The 19722-nt window shown below is 45.4% G+C and overlaps 1 protein-coding gene across 2 annotated transcripts in view; it reads left to right on the forward strand.

The window, feature by feature from the left end:
- uggt1 (UDP-glucose glycoprotein glucosyltransferase 1) overlaps positions 1-19722 on the forward strand; it is a 33498-nt gene that overhangs the window by 2320 nt on the left and 11456 nt on the right. Inside the window, exons 5-25 of one of the 2 annotated variants that reach the window (XM_062517412.1) lie at positions 259-371; positions 496-670; positions 877-973; positions 1401-1482; positions 1605-1705; positions 2312-2411; positions 11067-11127; positions 12390-12481; positions 13238-13388; positions 13631-13750; positions 14007-14092; positions 14224-14359; positions 14694-14825; positions 15276-15440; positions 15624-15744; positions 16462-16560; positions 17052-17075; positions 17946-18040; positions 18444-18650; positions 18958-19089; positions 19282-19412. In XM_062517412.1, the coding sequence (XP_062373396.1) occupies positions 259-371; positions 496-670; positions 877-973; positions 1401-1482; positions 1605-1705; positions 2312-2411; positions 11067-11127; positions 12390-12481; positions 13238-13388; positions 13631-13750; positions 14007-14092; positions 14224-14359; positions 14694-14825; positions 15276-15440; positions 15624-15744; positions 16462-16560; positions 17052-17075; positions 17946-18040; positions 18444-18650; positions 18958-19089; positions 19282-19412 (2420 nt within the window). The remainder of the gene's footprint in view (positions 1-258; positions 372-495; positions 671-876; positions 974-1400; positions 1483-1604; positions 1706-2311; positions 2412-11066; positions 11128-12389; positions 12482-13237; positions 13389-13630; positions 13751-14006; positions 14093-14223; positions 14360-14693; positions 14826-15275; positions 15441-15623; positions 15745-16461; positions 16561-17051; positions 17076-17945; positions 18041-18443; positions 18651-18957; positions 19090-19281; positions 19413-19722) is intronic. The other variant, XM_062517413.1, reaches the window with a different exon arrangement.

Genomic DNA, 19722 nt, shown 5'->3' on the forward strand with positions numbered 1-19722 from the left:
CAGCACAGAACATGTGGAAGGGTGTCTGGTGTTGCCATTGTTGGCATGAAAGTGTGGGCCCTGCCCCTGTGAATAAATAATATAATATTATTAGATAGCCTTGCTAATTTGGTCTTGCACTAAGTTCTATGGAGGCCTGCTGTCAGTGCAGCCCCAATCCCACTCACTCTTTGGTGCTCCACGTTGTGTTGGCTTGAGAGAAATTCAAAGCATGTACTATACATACCAAGCTGAACGGATTTCATTTGTTGTGTTCAGATTGCATCCAATGAGCCCCCTCCAGCAGGCTGTCCTGCTTTCTTTAATGTCCATGGAGAGAAGAGTTGTAACACAGAGCGCTTGAAAGACCTGTTGGACACTGCATTAGAACGGTAATCTCAACAACACCCTCACTGGAATTGTCTGTCTCTAAGTGCATTAAGCTAAGTGCACAGGAAGTGTTTCATTATGTTGGCCTTTCTGAAAAAGCGAGCTGTTATTGTTTTGTTCCATTAGGCCAAAGCCATATCTTTTCAAAGGAGACCACAAATTCCCCTCGACCAACCCAGAGGCTCCTGTAGTCATCCTATATGCTGAAATGGGGACCAGTGAGTTCTCCAGGTTACACCAGCTGATGCTCTCCGAAGCCAACAAGGGTCTGATTGTCTACGTCTTGCGCCATTTTGTTGCCGTAAGTTGACATTTTTGATAAGCATATTTCTCATTTTACTTAGTATGAAAGTTTATGTTTTGGGTGCATCTGAACAATGTTGAGATACTTTGCACATTTGTTGTAGTGGGATTAGACACAGCATTTTCCTTGGAGAAGAGTTAAATATCGGTGGGAATCATTTGGTTTATTTGATCTGAGCCTTTCCCTCCTGCTTCACTCACCAGAATCCCAGCAAGAATAAAGTGTACCTGTCTGGCTATGGGGTCGAACTCGCCATTAAAAATCAGGAATACAAAGCCAAGGACGACACTCAGGTCCAAGGTAATTGAACTCTCAGAAATCTTACCTTGGAGACCTTCACCTCTGTGGTGGTCCTCTGCTTTTTAATGAGGGGTTTGTGTGAAGAGGCTGGTACCTGTGAAGGGGGTCAAATCCCTCACCTGCTGTTGTGAGTCGATGATGCTTTGGATGAATATATCTGCTAAATACCAGTCATTTTACTTTACTTTTAAGTGTGTACGTTTTAAGTGCCAGATAAACAGTTGTAATTGGCTGGGTCGAGATCAGTTTGAGTGGGAGAGGGGCCAGGCAGATATGTGAGAGTAGATTGAATGAGCCGTCAGATTTGCGTGGTTCCCAGTCTAGAAATGTTTGGTTTTCACACAATGCAGTGTTGCATATATGCAGATTAAATTGCTAACTATGCATCCTGATCTGAAGCAGTAACAAGCCTTTCATCATTCAACAGGAGGGGCTGAAACCAATGCTACCCTGTTCGGAGAGAGAGACGGCGTTGATGAAGTCCAGGGTTTTCTCTTTGGCAAACTACGGTGAGTGAAGCAGTCATCCGCTTTTCTTTAAGAATAATCTTCATTTTACAGTGTGCAGATCTCTTAACGGAGACAGATCCCAGATTTTTCCGGTTCATGTATGTCTTGTCGATGTCCCACAGGACTATGTATCCTGACTTGAAGGAACAGCTGAGAGAACTCAGGAAACACCTGGTAGAGAGTACCAATGAAATGGCTCCCCTCAAAGTGTGGCAGATGCAAGGTGGGTCTTCTGAGGTCATCCAACTTTCCTTTTTGAAAGCAAATAAACCAGCAAAGTTTCCACCTTACGTGCGTGGCCACTTTAAAGGAGCTATAGGCTGTTTTTTTTCCGGTGTGTTTTGAATTATTTACCATGTAAATGTTAATTTTGATAAAAGTATTTGAATAATTGTTGAAGTTCCTACAGGTTTCCCACACTGACTGTGTAGTAAAGAATGTGCAGCTGTGCCTCCTGCATGGTTTCCATGTGTACAGCTGTATTACAGCAATAGATGCGGAGAGGTGTTCTCCAAGTTGCCCCACAGTATTCCCCAGGTCTTAATTAGTGGGTGTTATGCTAGCACCTTTGGCTGATTTTGTGAATGCTGCAGGCAGACCGAGACGTTCTCTCTCCTGGGGCTCGGCGCTCATTATAGCTTTATCAGGGTGAGGCTGCCTGCCTGGCTGGCCGGCTGTGTCCCACAGCTTGCTTCTCCGTGCTGGGGCTGAGCTCCGTGGTGATGGAGGGGAGCCCACAGGGGACAGATCGCTTTTGTTTCATCACTTTCTGTTTTTTTTTTTCTTTTTTTAGTGCTTACGGTTTCTTCTCACGGTTTTCTACTTTCAGATCTCAGTTTCCAGACGGCGGCACGAATCCTGGCTGCGCCAGCAGCTGACGCGCTCACCGTGATGAGGGATCTGAGCCAGAACTTCCCCACCAAGGCCAGGTGCGCTACGGGAAATGTTTAGGGCTTGCCCATGGGTCTCAGCCTAATTCCATCATAAGTCCCACAATGCACAGTGACTACACTATAGGTTCAGTGCCAGCTACACCATGGGTCTTGTGCTAGCCACATTAACGATCTTGTGCTATAACATCATGGATCTTGTGCTATAACATCATGGATCTTGTGCTAGCTACATTAGTCGATCTTGAGCTACAGTATACACCATGGATCTTGTGCTAGTTACAGTAACGATCTTGGGCTATATACATCATGGATCTTGTGCAAGCTATATTAAGGATCTTGCGCCTTATACACCATGGATCTTGTGCTAGCTACATCAACAATCTTGTGCTATACACACCATGGATCTTGCGTTATATGCACCATGGATCTTGTGCTAGCTACAGTATGGATCTTGTGCTATATGCACCATGGATCTTAGCTACCCCATGGGTCTTTTGGTAACTCCTTTAATTCTAGTGCTCTACTATGTAAATCCCTTGTGTCACAACCACCGGGCTCAAGGTAGCCGTGACATTAAAGATGGGGACCACACTGTAGCTAAAGGTTTTAAATAGAATATATTTATTGAAACATTAAAAGAGTAAAGTCAGTATATGATAAAGAAAAGTGTAATGCAAAGTGTCTAGGGGTGATCAAACAAAGAGTGTAAAACGCGACGTCTATGTGCAAAGCTGGCAACGGGTTGCGGCTCTCCCCAGAGGAGCAGCCATGGAGCGCAGAGAGCAGGCCCAAGCGAATGAGCAGAGAGCAGCGCCAAGATCAGAGAGCCAGAGAGAACGCGTCCATTCCTCCTTCGTGATTATATAGCACCACCCATTACTCCAAACACCAATGGGGTCCTTTCTCTGCAAATCAGGGAAACAAGGGGCAGAGCCCACACAGGCATTAGACCAGAGGGCGCGCAACCCCAGGACTGACCAGCAGGGTCTTAACATTCCCCCTCCCTTAAAGACAGAGACCCACCTAAGTGGGACTCTGTAAAGTACCACCAAACACCCATGTCAACCTTACTGTGTTAACTGGCGCAACTGTCCTGTGCCACCTAACACAGTTAACATCACGTTTGAAATATTTCTAAAATTCATCATTTTATTTCAAAAACTATTAAAAACCATGACTAGCATAACAATGTAACAACATTTGAATTTGCATAATTCTAATTAAACCCATAATTCCCATTTTTAGCAGTGTGCAAACCACCAACCCCAACCAGGTGAAAAATGCCCCATCTCCATTTCCCCAGCACCCCTCCCAAACCTCTACTCCTGCTCCACCGGCAATCCAGGTACCTTGGAAAGCATATTTAAGGAAAAGATAACAGGAGAAAAGGGAACAAGAGGAACAGAGGACACAAAGACAGAACATTACTCAATGACCCAAGAGCGGGACAATGCATCCGCAATTACATTGTCCACACCCCTGATGTGACGAATTTCCAAGTGGTAGGGCTGTAAAAACAAAGCCCACCGCATAAGTCTCTGATTAGGATTGTGGAGTGTGTGCAGGTATGTAAGGGGGTTGTGGTCAGAATAGACCACCAAGGGCTGAATGCCCCCTCCCAAATACACATCAAAATGCTCCAACGACAAAATAAGGGCTAACGTCTCTTTCTCTATGGTAGAGTAGTTTGCTTGGTGTTTATTAAACTTCTTAGAGAAGTAACAAACTGGACGCTGGATGTCACAGTCATCAGCCTGAAGAAGCACTGCCCCAGCACCCACCTGGCTGGCATCTACCTGAAGTTGGAATGGCTTATTCAGCCGGGGGGCCGCCAGCACAGGCGTAGTGCTGAGGAGTGACTTAACATTATCAAAAGCCTGTTGGCACTCTACCGTCCAAACATATCTCACCCCTCCCTTAAGGAGGTTTGTGAGCGGACAAACCACGGTTGAAAAATTACTACAGAAGCTTCTGTAATAACCCACCATTCCCAAAAACCGCTGAAGCTCTTTTTTAGTAGTGGGCGGGGGGTACTGGTCGATGGCTAAGACCTTCGCCCGCACTGGACGGACCTGGCCCTGACCCACTACTTTCCCCAGGTAGACCACGGTGGCGCGTGCAAATTCACACTTAGCCAAATTTATTGTTAGCTTAGCATCTACCAAACGCTCAAAGAAAGCTCTTATACGGGCTAGATGTTCCGGCCAGGTGTCGCTAGCTATCACAGCATCATCCAGATAAACAGCACACCCCTCTAGACCTGCAATAACCCGATTCATGAGCCTCTGAAAAGTGGCGGGAGCGTTACGCAATCCGAAACTCATGACGTTGTATGAATACAGGCCAGAGGGGGTGATGAATGCCGATACTTCCTGAGCACGAGGAGTGAGCCGAACTTGGTAATATCCCTTTAACAGATCGAATTTGCTAACATAATGTGCCGCACCCACCTGATCAATACAGTCTTCCATCCTAGGGAGCGGAAAAGAATCTGGCTTAGTTACCTTGTTTAACCTGCGGTAATCTGTGCAGAAACGGAAGGTCTTGTCTGGTTTAGCCACAAGCAAACAAGGCGATGCCCAGCTAGAATGAGAAGGCTCAGCCAGACCATTGTCTAAAAGATACTGTACCTCCGCATCCAACACTTTACGTTTCTCAGGTCCTACTCGATAAAAACGCTGTCGAATCGGCAAAGCATCGCCAACCTCTATGTCATGCTTGACAAGATCCGTACACGTCAGTGTATCTGAAAACAGAACAGGAAAAGTCAAAATCAACGCCTTAAGCTCATCAGCTTGATCTGATGGAAGATGGTCTAATAACGTATCCAAGCTAGCCAACACTGCAGAATTATTTAGCCTAGGCTGCAGCACCGCATCCTCAGGGCCAATCTCCTCAACCTCCGCTGCCACCAAAGATTGACAAGAGGGCCCAGCAACAGCCACTGCAACAGGCGACACCTCCCCACCCCCTTGACTAGGACTAGGGATTTGGGGATAGTAAGGCTTTAGCAGATTAATGTGGCACAACTGCTTAGATCGCTTCCTATCCGGAGTGTCTAACAGGTAGTCATAGTCAGACACCCGCCGAGCAACAGAGTAGGGGCCAGTAAATTTAGCACAAAACGGTGACCGAGGTACTGGCAATAAAGCCAGGACCTGGTCACCAGGACTAAATGTACGTTCTACAGCACGACGATCAAACACTCTCTTCATACCCTGTTGGGCCTTGGCCAGATTGTCACTTGCCATTTTCCAGGCCAGAGTCAACCTCCGACGAAAACCGCTGATGTAATCAATCACATTCACAGGGGCCTTATCCTCCTCTAACCCATCCTTTAACAGAGACAAAGGACCACGGACTTGATGGCCAAAAATCAAATCATTAGGGCTGAAACCCACACTGTCTTGCACCACTTCACGTGCTGCCAAGAGCAACCATGGAATACCCTCTTCCCAATCCCGATTTAACTTGATGCAATAAGCCCGCAGAAGAGACTTCAAAGTGCTGTGGAAACGTTCCAAAGCACCTTGGCTTTGGGGGTGATACGCACTACTTAACTGTTGTTTTACATGTAGCAGTTTCAAGATGTTACTGAACATTTTTGATGTGAAATTTGTCCCTCTGTCACTCTGAATTACACGTGGTATGCCAAATGTGGAAATGAACTGTGTAAGTGATTTTACCACAGCTTTCGTAGTAATACTTCGTAACGGATAGGCTGCCGGGTAGCGAGTGGCCTGGCACATAACAGTCAATAAGTAAGAGCACCCTGACTTAGCAGGAGGTAGGGGCCCCACACAATCAATAATCAGATGCTCAAAGGGCTTCCCTACTGATGGAATTGGACACAGGGGCGCAGGCTTAATTGACTGGTTTGTTTTTCCTGCCAGCTGACAAATATGACAAGTTTTTATGAACTGGGCAACGTCTCGCTTAATCCTCGGCCAACAAAAATGCTGCAACAGCCGCAAATGTGTCTTGCGAACACCAAAGTGGCCTGCCACATCACCATGCGCTGTCTGCAAAATCACATTACGAAATAGTTTAGGCACCACTATTTGAATGACTGGATCCATAACCTCACCATTGAACTGAGACCATTTTCGCACCAACAAGTTGTCAACTACAAAATATCCATTTGCTGCACTTCGCATCTCCACTTCTGTCAAAGCACCAGCAAAAAGACCTACCAAGTCCTCGTCTTCCTTCTGTGCTGCCACAACCTCCTCACGAGAAAGACTAGGTGGTAACAGACACAAGTTTAAACTAGCACGGTCTTTACAAACCTCTAGTTCCTGTTCCCCTCCTTGAGAACGACTCCTAGCACGAGTGACTGCACAGGACGTAAACACTTCAGGAAAGTCAACAGAACATGAATCAGACTCAACCGGCAAAACAGATGTTGTATTTACTATAGGAGGCGGTAAGCTCTCAGGCCACACACGCCCACCTACTAAGTTATTACCGATGATCACGTCTACGCCTTCTATAGGTAGAGATGGGCGCACAGCCAAAACAACTTCTCCACTTACAAGTTCTGACTCCAAAACCAGCCGATGCAACGGAACAGAAATTGTATACATTCCGATACCTCGGATAAGGACACATGTCCCCGTGTCAGACACCTGTGAGAGAGGCAAAAGAGATTGCAAAATGAACGATTCAGAAGCTCCCGTATCGCGTAGAATTCGCACAGGCACTTTCTGGTCACTACCAACCAATGACACATGACCGGATGTAATGAAAGGACTATAGCTATCACTAGCACACACTTGTGACTGCTCTAAGGGAAGCTCTTTGCAATGAACAGTGCTCTCACTCACTGAACTCAAAGAGGCAACATTACAGTTAGCTAATTCACCCTTTTGTCCAACAGGAGGCATAATTCTGGTAGCACAACCTACACTCTTGGGTGTAATTTTACCACGTCTTTTATCCTTCAACTTGGGGCAGGAATTTTTCCAATGCCCAGACTCCCCACAGTAGTTACATAGATCCTTTTGATCAACTTGTTTGTCATTAAAACCATGTCGATGTGCAGTGTCATGTTTGGTTGATGTAAAATCCTTTTTCGCTGCACTAGCATCATGTTTCACTGTTCTGGAGTCATATTTAAAAGAACTAAAATGACGGGTACGATAATCCTCAGTATTTGTACGGGCATTATTCTTATGAGTCAGGACATACTTATCTGCCAGCACAGCAGCTGCAGCTGCAGTTTTAACCTCATGCTCATTTATGTAAGTGGTAATACGATCCGGTAAGATGTTTTTAAATTGCTCCATTATTACCAACTCACACAATTCAGCAAAATTATCGACGCCCTCAGCTAAACGCCAGCGATTAAAGAGACTAGACAACTCACGCACTAGTTCTAAGTGTGTTTGTCTATCTTGTTTGCGCCAGTTCCGGAATTTTTGTCTATAAGCCTCAGGAATCAATTCATATGCCTTCAGAATAGCCTGTTTCACGGTCTTATATTCTCTACATTGTACCTCATCTAACGCCATGTATGCCTGCTGTGCCTTTCCTGTAATTACACTCTGTAGCAGCAAAATGCAATTTAAATCAGTCCACTCATGATCTTTTGCCAACCTTTCAAAAAGACTAAAAAACAAATCAGGGTCACGTTCATCGAATTTGGGTAAAAGCTTAACCATGTGTGAGATTTTTGACTGTGAGGGGGGGCCTCCAGGATTATCGCCCAGTGTCCGTCCCTCTCTCGCCAATTTCAAACGGTCTTCCTCTAATTTAATTTTTTTGTATTCAAGCTCACGGTCTTTTTCTCGCTGTAGTCGATGTTGTTCTCGCTCTAGCCGTTCACGTTCATACTCTTTTTCTAGCTCCAACTGTTTACGTTCGCGCTCTATACGTTCTCGTTCGTGCTCCTTTTCTCGCTCTAACCGTTCTCGTTCGCGTTCTTTTGCTAAAAACTCATCTCTTTTTTGTTGCATTTCAAGCAATTTCATTTGTTGTTCAAAAGACAAAGCTGAACTTTCACTAGGTGATGCTGCCATAGCACCAAGAGTGCCAAGGGGAGTTGACGACTGAGTTGGGCCCTCAACGTCTGGTGCTGGGTCTAAAGAAAAAATCTCTCTTTCACCCAATTTCTCCATAATGAACTGTAACAACTCCTCTTTTGTAATGCTTTTCGAGATTGCGGAATGAATATTATAGTGCTCGGCTACTTTAAAAAGTTGTTTTTTATTTAAAGTTTTTAATCCACCTAATGAAGGTGCAGCCAAAAACGTACTAACATCCATTCAAACACGATACAAATGCTCAACAGCGAAAAATCAGACTAGGCCTACTATTCAATCAAATTATGCCAGAACACATTAGCATTTGACTACAAACGCTAAAACGGTCTACTCCATCTAAACACGGTAGACTACCAATTTCGTCAATGTAATGCCAAAACAGTCAGCACGCTACAAACAGTAGGCTACAAATATTTTATACAAAAATCTGGCAATCCAAATGCACTTACCTATTCAAAGGCCTACGTATGTGCCAAACAAAACAGCCTGCTGAAACGGAACAGGTGTAACCAAACAAGCACTCGCTCAAATTTTCTCAGCTACAAACAACAAACATTTGCGTTACGCGCAGATCAGACAATATAACGTGGCTCTCAATGCAACGAAGGGCTAAAATTTAGACCTAGAGCTCCCCGCATCTAAAACCCCCAAAAGAAAAAACCTATGTCCACAACCTAAGTCTTCACGTGTCGTAGCGATTAGGCTTCACAACCCCCCCGCGTTTGACACGCAAACTTAACAAATAAACTATAAAGGAAACAAAACTTTTGAGCGGTCTCACCTACGGCAGGGTGTTCACGTTGCTCCAGTTGTCCAAATTGTTCTATGTTTTCTCTTCGCTGCATCAAAAAACCACAAAATTCACTAATCCACAGAACATGCACTCAAAATGTTTGTTCGAAAAACGGAAACGAAGCGCTCTTCAGACGACGCGTCACTACTAAAATGACCCAATAGCTACAGGGATTCCCCCAATTACACAATCAGCTGAGCCTATGCAATGAATGAAAGCTTAGACTCGCCAAAATAGCAGCCAATACTGCGTGCGACAGCACAATTGAACAAACGTAGACTGGCGAAATCAATCACGGCGTCTACTCACTGAACTTTTAGGAAAATCGAACGAAATTTCCCAAATCCAAACTTTTAAACCGGCGAAAAAACCGGACGAGTCGCCCACATGTCACAACCACCGGGCTCAAGGTAGCCGTGACATTAAAGATGGGGACCACACTGTAGCTAAAGGTTTTAAATAGAATATATTTATTGAAACATTAAAAGAGTAAAGTCAGTATATGATAAAGAAAAGTGTAATGCAAAGTGTCTAGGGGTGATCAAACAAAGAGTGTAAAACGCGACGTCTATGTGCAAAGCTGGCAACGGGTTGCGGCTCTCCCCAGAGGAGCAGCCATGGAGCGCAGAGAGCAGGCCCAAGCGAATGAGCAGAGAGCAGCGCCAAGATCAGAGAGCCAGAGAGAACGCGTCCATTCCTCCTTCGTGATTATATAGCACCACCCATTACTCCAAACACCAATGGGGTCCTTTCTCTGCAAATCAGGGAAACAAGGGGCAGAGCCCACACAGGCATTAGACCAGAGGGCGCGCAACCCCAGGACTGACCAGCAGGGTCTTAACACTTGTACACACACTCTGGCAAAGGAAGCACAGTAGCGGCAACCATAAGATGAATTTCTTCTCTGGTTGTTCTCAATGGAGGCAATTTCAGGCCGCCAGTCTGTCTCAGTGCTCATGGCATGATGGAGCTGAGACTCAGCAGGGCCATCTGTACGGGATCAAGATGTGGGCCTCAAGGTCTCACTACACATGTTCTAGTTGGTAGGGTTACTAATAGAGGGCTGCTGTGTAGCAGATTGTTTGTATTTGTGTGTTTGTGTTTAATTTGCTCGTCATCTATCAAGGTCAGACAATAGACTGTGTAAAAAAACCCCTCAAATTGTTTAAATTGGTTGTTAATCATCTGCTGACGAGGGTAAAACAGAAACAAGAAAAAAAATGTGTTTGGGATTTTTAATCATAAAATAGTGTCTGGACAGTTTTTCATGCTTTGTGCCTAATTGTAATGTAATAATGATAAAAAAGCGAGTGTATTTAATTAACTTGGGGTAAAAAATTGTCCTGTCAGCGAATATGATAATAGGGTTCTTCAGCAGATTCAGGCAAGGGCGCAACTGTTTAGCGCTCCAAGGCTAAACTGTTCCAACACCAGGGAGTAAAAATATTTCAGCTAACTTAGTCAGTGTTGTGAGTTAACAAGCAGAACAGCCCATTGTGGAGACATGTGAAACTTGTATAGTTAACTCTACAATAGAAATAGATTAGACTATTAATCTGAATAACTTCATTTCATCAAATATAAATAAATTCATTAACACACAAATAAGTAGATTGACAAGTGAATATGGAGGACATGAAGATAGATCTGAGACCATGACTGATACCTACTAAAATGTAAAGTGACATACTCCCACGTGCCAGCTGAAGTTGAGGGCACTGGGGAGGAAAATGAGGCTCAGGGCTTGTCCCTGAGCAGATATCCACAGGAAAGGCTGGTTTAGCTATGAGTGTGGCCTCAGGTCTCTGTGAAGGGATTGATGGGAGGATTTGTTCTTTTATTGTGCCTCTCCAGGTCTATCACTAAGACGGCTGTGAGCGCAGAGATGCGCAAAGAAGTTGAAGAAAACCAAAAGGTTAGTGGTTGAAGGTTGAAACCTTATTGGCCTGTGTGATCCCTGTGTGTTTGCGCTGTGTAGCTGACTCCTAAATTTGGTTATGCCAGAACAAACCTGACTGCCACATTGAAACCGTGGCAAGAGAAGCTGTCAAGACCATGGTTGCTGTTTTCTTGCAAATGAGTTCGCAAACACGTTCTAATGGCACGCAAACAGTGACATTTTGTGAAACATCTGTGTTGACAAGAAGCTTTGACTTCTTGTCAACACAGTTCACTGATTCACCATGCGATGCAAGCAAAACAAACAGCCGTTCTTTTTGTGTGTGTTTACAACCCTCTTCTCACCCTCCACCCCTCCCCTGTCTTTTCAACTCGTGGACCACGTCTTATCAGTGCTTGTCAGCCAAAGAAAGAGAGAAACGGATGGAGTAATTAACTTGTCTGTGACTCCTATAGACACACTTCCTTCATTGTTTTAGCAGTTGCGTTTACTGACTGCAGTCATTTCTCATTGCCTCCGTAATGAGGGCATGTAATAGGCCTCTTTCTCATCCTGTACAGTAATTGCACAACATGAAACATGACAAATGGACTCTTTTTCTCTCTTTTTCTTTTTCTTTTTTTTTGTCTCCCCTAATGGCATTTATCTTGCGGTAATGAGGCTGGATTTGCAAACTAACCAACAAGAGAATGGAAAATGCTGTAATATTCGCATGCACAAAGCCCCCTGGCTCAGAGCAGTCTGGCAGAATTATAGATCTCCTTGGCTTTGGTTTCCATACAATTATTTGCAAAACCATTAATTTAAGGGGCTTTTGCTGGTGTACTACCCGAGTGTGTTTGCATATTGTGTTGCAGTTCTCATCTTTCCTTTCAATGCGTTGTTGTAGCCTAATGTCTTTGTTGAACGCCACTTTTTTGATTCTGTCACACACAATTATTTTTCACACATTTAACTGCCCAGTCCACAACTTGTCACATATCCATCTTTAGTGCTAGTCTTACCTCTCCAACAGCCATTATTTAAGTCATGTCAATAGCTCATTCTGTAACAGTGTCCTTCTGGGTAAATGTCTGGATGAAGTTTTTTGCCAGTAGTCTTTTTAGAAGTAATTCATTTTAAATGTCTGTATTAGTTGTCCATTAATCACAAAGTGTTCCATCTTGTACTGTTATTTTGGTTAATAAAACTATTTGTATCCAATTTTACAGCAGTTTCCATGACATTAAATGTTGGGGTATGGTTGATCCGTCATTGATATGTATTGTTTTTTCCAGTTCTTCAAAGGCACTCTGGGTCTGCAGCCAGGAGAGTCGGCCTTCTTCATCAACGGCCTCCACATTGATCTGGACGCGCAGGACATCTTCAGGTCAGCAGTGCCGCAAAACACAGGCCGCCGCTCCCGTTGTTTATCCTGTGACACGTTCATTAGTGGCTCTGCTCTCCCGCTCGCTCTGTCAGGGCGTGTCGGGGCCGGCGGTTGCAGCGTGGACGGCTGTCCCACCGCGGCGTTAATCTGCGTGACCGCTCTCGCTATTCTTGTCTGGATGAATTATTCAGACAGCGGAGAAACTGAAGCGCACTATAGTGTATCTTTCCTCAGACCACCGCGCGCGTGCACTCATATAATAGTCATTTGACACACCTAATGAAGATCTTGTCTGTGGCTGTAATTGTTATGCACAGACTGTACCAGCATCTTCAGCACTCACTTCTTACTTGCTCATCTTAGCACACCACACACACTAATGCCTCACTCATCATGGGAGTCCTTATACAGTGACATCCCTTATTATTGTTAGGATGGTTGTGATGCAGTGTTTGTTATTATGATTGTGTTTGTGTTGTGGTGTCTGTGATTGTGATCATAATAATGATGCATTCTACAGTCTGAGATTGTGATTGTGATGCTGTGTGACTATGATTAAGATTGTGACTGGATGTGTAATTGTGATCATGATTGTGACGTGGTCTCTATGGTTGTGATTAAGATTGTGACACCATATCTATGATTGTAATTGCGACATGTTGCCTCATTGTGGTTGTCCTTGTGACGTGGTGTCTGTGATTATGATTGTGATGCGGCATCTGTAACTGTGGTAATAATTGTGATATGCTCCCTCAGTGTGTTTGAGGTGCTGCGTAACGAGGCTCGCGTCATGGAGGGTCTGCGCAGCCTTCTCATCGACACACCCTTCATCCACGACATCCTCAAGCTCAACGTCCAGCCCTCCGACTCCGACTACGCCGTAGACATCCGCAGCCCCGCCATCAATGTGAGTTTGGACCGTGACTTGGGACAGTGCAGGGCACATACACGCACACTCTCTCCTCGTGTGTTGTGGATCAATAACCTGGCCTACATCAATAGACCAGAGATGGACAGTGTGTGCAGTCTTGTGGTATAACAAGGCAGCTGCAATGATCAATTCAGACCAGGAGCTTTTGGGAATGATTGAACACAGCGTCTTCTGCCCACTTGGGAAACAAATGGATGAAAGCTTTGTTCTCGTTGCAGTGGATCAATAACCTGGAGACGGATCGGAGGTACGCCGGGTGGCCCTACAACGTGCAGGAGCTGCTGCGGCCCACTTTCCCCGGGGTCATCCGCCAGATCCGCAAGAACTTCCACAACCTGGTCAGTACTGCTGCCGTGTGTTGTTCTAAAGGAGTATGAACAGGGAGGGTCTGAGGGTTCGTGGAGGCTAAATGATTTGATCTGATGTAGTGCTGCGGCTGTACTTACTGTGATGGTCAATAGAATACAGACCTGTCTACCAGGATTAAGATCAACAAGATTAATGATTAGCGCCAGCCTGGTAATAATGTGTGTGTGTGTGTGTGTGTGTGCGGTTGTGTGCGTGGTTGCGTGTGTGTGCGTGGTTGCGCTTCAGGTGATCCTCCTGGACCCCAACCATGAGAACTCTGCAGAGCTGCTGAGTGTGGCTGAGATGTTCTACAGCAACAACATCCCTCTCAGGTCAGTGTCTCCGCGGGCTGGCCTCTGGGAAGGGTCCACAGCTGAGGGTGTGCATAGACAGGGTCAGAGCGTGCTGATACTGGACAGCCTCTCTGTGGCCCAGCTCAATGGTATGCCATGCTGTTGTGCAGGATCGGTGTGGTGTTTGTGGTGAGCGACGAGGATGACGTGGACGGCATGCAGGACGCTGGAGTGGCCATGCTGCGAGCCTTCAACTACATCGCCGACGAGGTGGACAACCAGCAGGCCTTTGACGCCATCATCAGTGTAAGTCTGCAAACAAAAGTGGATCACCTCATCAAATTTTCACAAGAATCAAGCCACCTCACAAGCACACTCGTCATGTTTTTTAAGACACTGCGCTGTTGTAATTGATTACCTGCCATACATGTTGTCCTTGAGCTTTATTCTTGAAAACAATATCAGTTGCTCATACTGCTATGGAAATGAAAGATATTCGAAAGATATTCGCAGTATGATCACTGTTTCATAAAGACTGCATATAAAGGACTTGGTTTACATCTGACTGAACTGAAGTACAGTAAGAGCATTCTCTGAGCACAGCGCTGAAGTGATGTATATATGCATGTATGTCCCCCAGATGCTGACCAAGGTCCCCAAGGGTGGGCATCTGAAGGTGGAGCATGTGGTGGGGGTCCTGGAGAAGAGCTACCCCTATGTGGAGGTCTCCAGCATCCTGGGCGCTGACTCCGCCTACGACAAAAACAGGAAGGTGAGCGGCACCACCAGTGCTGAGTCAGACTCCGCAGCCAAAGCACTCAGTGACTGCAGCGGGCTGCTGATCGTTAGTGTAATGCCACACGCCACTCTTTTCTGGTCAAATCAGTGGATCAAAATGTAAATATGTTTGTACTGCTTCAATGAAATTGAAATGGTAATGGAAATGGTTGATTACTGAATCAACAGCATCTTTAATTATGTTTTTGTTGAGCCACGATTGAGTTCAAAAGCATAGATTTCTCAGAACTCCTCTGCACTTTCAAATTCATCAGTCATTTATGTATTTATTTTTTTGGTGCTTCATTTTTTGAGTCTTTTCCGGCAAAAAAAAAATCAACCAGTTGCGTGTTTATTGATCTCTGTGAGATTGTGGTCTTTAAGCCAGAGAGGTTGTTTGTGGGGTTCCGTTGGTCTGGTATAATGCCCATGTGCCCCCCTTCAGGAGGGCAAGGCCTACTTTCAGCAGACTGGCGTGGGTCCCCTGCCAGTGGTGCTGTACAACGGCATGCCCTACCAGAGGGAGCAGCTGGACCCAGACGAGATGGAGACCGTCACCATGCAGAAGATCCTGGAGACCACCACCTTCTTCCAGAGGGCCGTCTACCTGGTCAGTCCCAGACACAGGCTGGACAGCCATTTTAACGTTGTAATATGCATGAATCTGTTGTGGGGGAAGACGGGCAGAAAATGAAGGTCTGAGGGAGATGTGTGTGGAGATGATGGTCTGTAAGGTTTAGACTCAGTCAATCTCTCTCTCTCTCTCTCTCTCTCTCTCTCTCTCTTTCTTTAGGGGGAGCTGGCCAGTGACCACGATGTGGTGGACTTCATCATGAACCAGCCTAACGTGGTCCCGCGCATCAATTCCAGGATCCTGTCCACCAGCAGGCACCACCTGGACCTCTCCCACACCAGTGAGTGCCCACAGCATGCCAGCCTGTCATCATGCCACCCGTTCATGGTCCACAGGCTATCCTCAGCACTCAGGGGGTCTAGCTTAGTCTAAAGTCTGAGCTAAAGTTATTTTTATTTATGAGGCAAAAGTTATTTTAGTAATAATGTGGGCAAAATCACAGGAGCATGCAGAGTTGCAGACGTTTGGAATGTGTCCAGGCATAGCCTTATGGTTTATTTTCAGCGCTGCTCTGGTCCCCATTATCATTGGGAGTGTGGAAGTCACATCGGGCTTATGGCAGTCTAGAGATCCCAGGGCTGGTGTCGTTGCTTTGCCACCTCATTCATAAAAAGCACATGATTTACACTGGGCTGCCCTGGGAAGATTGGATTGTGTTTTTGAAAGAGCTGTACTACTGGAAGGCCACTGGGGACCATCTCTGGCATTAGAATTCAGAGTGAAATGTGTTTTTGCTAGTGTGGGGTAAAAACAGTAATCTGTCTGCGGAGAGGGAGATAGAAATGAGGAATTTGTTCCAGCCCTGAATACAAATCAGGATCTAAAAGCATGAATCTGAATTGTGAATGAAACTTTCATTCATAACCCTTCATTTTTTCACAGTAACTAATACCATGAATCAGAGAGGATAGGTCAGAAACAAGCCAAAAAGTGTGATTTTCTCCAAATGTGAATCTGCTTCCAACAGTTTTTTTCCCTCTCACTTTTCTGACCCCAGACAACCATTTCATCGATGACTACGCCCGCTTCCTGGTCCTGGATACGAGAGAGAAGAACACGGCGGTGGCCAACAGCATGAACTACATGACAAAGAAAGGTAAGGAGAGAGCCGACACCGATACCCATGTGAAATGGCCAACTCTGGGACCCAATGAGAGTTTGATGATAGATATGATATCCTCTACCGCTTGGTCCCTCAACACACACACACACACACACACACACACACACACACACACACACAGACAAAGTCACTATGCTCACTCCATATGCCCTCTCTCTCTCTCTCTCTCTCTCTCTCTCTCTCACACTCACACACACACACACACACACACACACACACACACACACACACACACACACACACACACACACACACACACATACACACTCTTATACAGAGACATGAAGAATGTGCATAAGGGGGAAAATGGCTAAATAGACAGGCGCTATTGTTGCATTGAGATTTGTCAAACCTATTTTTAAACAGTACTCTCTCTGCAGTGCACCCCCTAAATGATGGGCCTTTTATCTTTCATTTCCTCTTGTTTCTCCTTCTCTCTCTTTCTCTTTGTGGTGCTATTAAAGGCATGTCCTCCAGGGAATCTTCTGGTAACTGCCTCTTCTTGCCTGAGCCCTTAAAAGCGCTTGACTCATCTGGTCTCGTGTGTTTAACGTGACTAATAACTGAAGCCTGTGCCGTCCGCGACCAATGGATTCATTACATTCCCGCTGCGCTTCTGTGGATGTTAATGAACCATGCCCATACGCACCACCCCTATGTGTGTGTGTGTGTGTGTGTGTCTGTGTGCTCGTGTGTGACCGTCTATGTCTTAACTGTGTGTGTGTGTATGTGTGTGAGAGAGAAAGAGATCTCGACTGCAAGCCATTTCTATCCCTGTATTTGTAACAGAGGAAAAGGCATGTTGCACCAGACTGAAATCAGAATCATTAGTCATTGGTCATTTCTAGTTGTAGTCCTCTAGTTCTTCTTTTCTGTTTTTCGTCTTTATTTGACATCTGAGTCCCCTGTCTTTTGTGGCTGTTAACTTGGCATTTGCCTGTCCTGGCATGTCATGCCTGATATGCCTGTCCACTGATACTCTGTGACGGCTTTTTGTCTAAATAGATTTGTGATGACTGACCTGTCTCTTACAGTTAGTCACTTTTATAATGCACTCCTTAACCCTGGACACGATCATGCACTCCTTATTAGAGGTGGAAACTTCCAGACTCAGACAGGGAAAGTCCTGCCATGTTTTTACCAGACCTATTAATCTCCAAATCTACGAGTTTCTTCATCCATCTCCTTCCTGGATTGGGCTAATCACCTAGTTCATATGACTCCTTAATTGTTGTATTATATACTTGATGAGATCCCGTGTCCTAAAAGCTCCCTAAACCTGGAGGTTACACCCCTAATACAAATGTCCCATTTCCCAGTTCCATCTTCCACAACCTTGTGTTCTTGTGTATTTGCAGATGATGGCATCATCCGGCCAGTGACGTTCTGGGTGGTGGGCGACTTTGATCAGCCTTCAGGCAGACAGCTGCTGTACGACGCCATCAGGCACATGGTAAGACGCCCAGATGGCAGGAATGACTAGCTGATGCCATTCTGGTATTTCCCCTTATTTCAGACACCGGATGGATCCCTGATGGAGTTGTGTCGTTCTTGATCCATTCATCCATCGTCATGTAGCCGCTCATCCATCTATTCTACAGTGTTTGAGTAACTATGTTTCTGTGCTGATCATGTTCTGACTTATGTGACTGTCTCCCATAACGCCCCTTTAATGCTGTTGCATTTGTGCGTATTTGAAGTGAAATTGTGTTACTGTGTATCGTGTGCCCTTCACTGAAACTGGCCAGACGTTTGCCTCCTGTCTAAGAGTAGATCTGCAGGATGATGATCCATGGCTCATGTAATGGAGTTGAATCCCTGAGTTTTTACGTGCCACTCTGCTTTGCTCTGGGCAGAAATCAAGTAACAATGTCCGGCTGGGCATGATCAACAACCCCAGCGAGAACCCCTCCAACGAGAGCAGCCGCATCGCTCGCGCCATCTGGGCAGCCATGCAGACTCAGACCGCCAACAACGCCAAGAACTTCATCACCAAGATGGCCAAGGAGGAGACCGCTAAAGCCATACACGCTGGGACAGACATCAACGACTTTGCTGTTGGGGTACGAAAACCTCACTGCTCTAGTGTTATCTACTCAAAGGTCCTTGATTGCCAACTGCTCAGCTTCAAACCCTCTCTGCTACAGTCGTTGAATTTCCCTGCTTCTATTGGGTAGTTGTAGTAGCAGGTTACCCCTCCCCCCCATACAAACACAAATATACTGTAGGTCTCTACTTCTAGGCAGCGAGCTAAAGATCATGTCACTTGTAACTTCAACTGTTGAGTAAGCCACTATGAGTAATGCATAATCAAAGATCCAGTTGCTCTGTTGTGTAATCTGTGCACTGGTGCTTGTGTCCGTGGTGCAGGGCATGGATGTGTCTCTGTTTGAGAGCGCCTACGCCGGCCCCAAGGTGGACTTCCTGCTGTCCCATGCTGCCTACTGTCGGGATGTCCTCAAGCTGCAGAAGGGTCAGAGGGCCGTCATCAGCAATGGACGGGTGAGTGACCAGTGGTGATGTAATGAGCCAATGCATTTCTAAAGCTGCCATGGTTACAAAGCCTTTAATTTTGTCCATTATGTCAAACTGTGGGAACGCGGATGAAAATGTCACACTTTTTCATTTATTTATTATCATCATTATCAGGATTAGTGCTATATCAATAATAATATTTTATCCTATCTCTTGCAGATTATTGGTCCTCTGGAGGAAGGGGAGGTCTTTAATCAAGATGACTTCCTGCTATTAGAGAGCATCATCTTGAAGACGTCTGGAGAGCGAATCAAGACTATCGTCCAGAGACTCGGCGTGGAAGAGGACAGGTATGTCAACCAGTCAGCTTTTCATCATTTTGTACCCAAGCCAATCTTTTTCATTTCACTTTGAATTCTAGCCTCACATTTGTACCTTGTACGTTTCCTGTGGAAGTTTTACTCGTGTGCATAAACATGCGGAGAGAAGTTGACAGTCCCTTTCTGGGTCAGCTCCTCAAACTTCTTAGAAGTGCTGTGTGATGTGCCGCTCAACTTCCCTTCTCTCTTCCTGGAGCAATGCGATTAGGATGTCACACTTTCTAAAAGTGTAATCTCGGCGGTAATTACTATGTCTTAATGAAGTGTGTCAGTCTGGGGT

Source organism: Sardina pilchardus, chromosome 2, assembly GCF_963854185.1.
Source record: "Sardina pilchardus chromosome 2, fSarPil1.1, whole genome shotgun sequence".
Classification (NCBI taxonomy): domain Eukaryota; kingdom Metazoa; phylum Chordata; class Actinopteri; order Clupeiformes; family Clupeidae; genus Sardina; species Sardina pilchardus.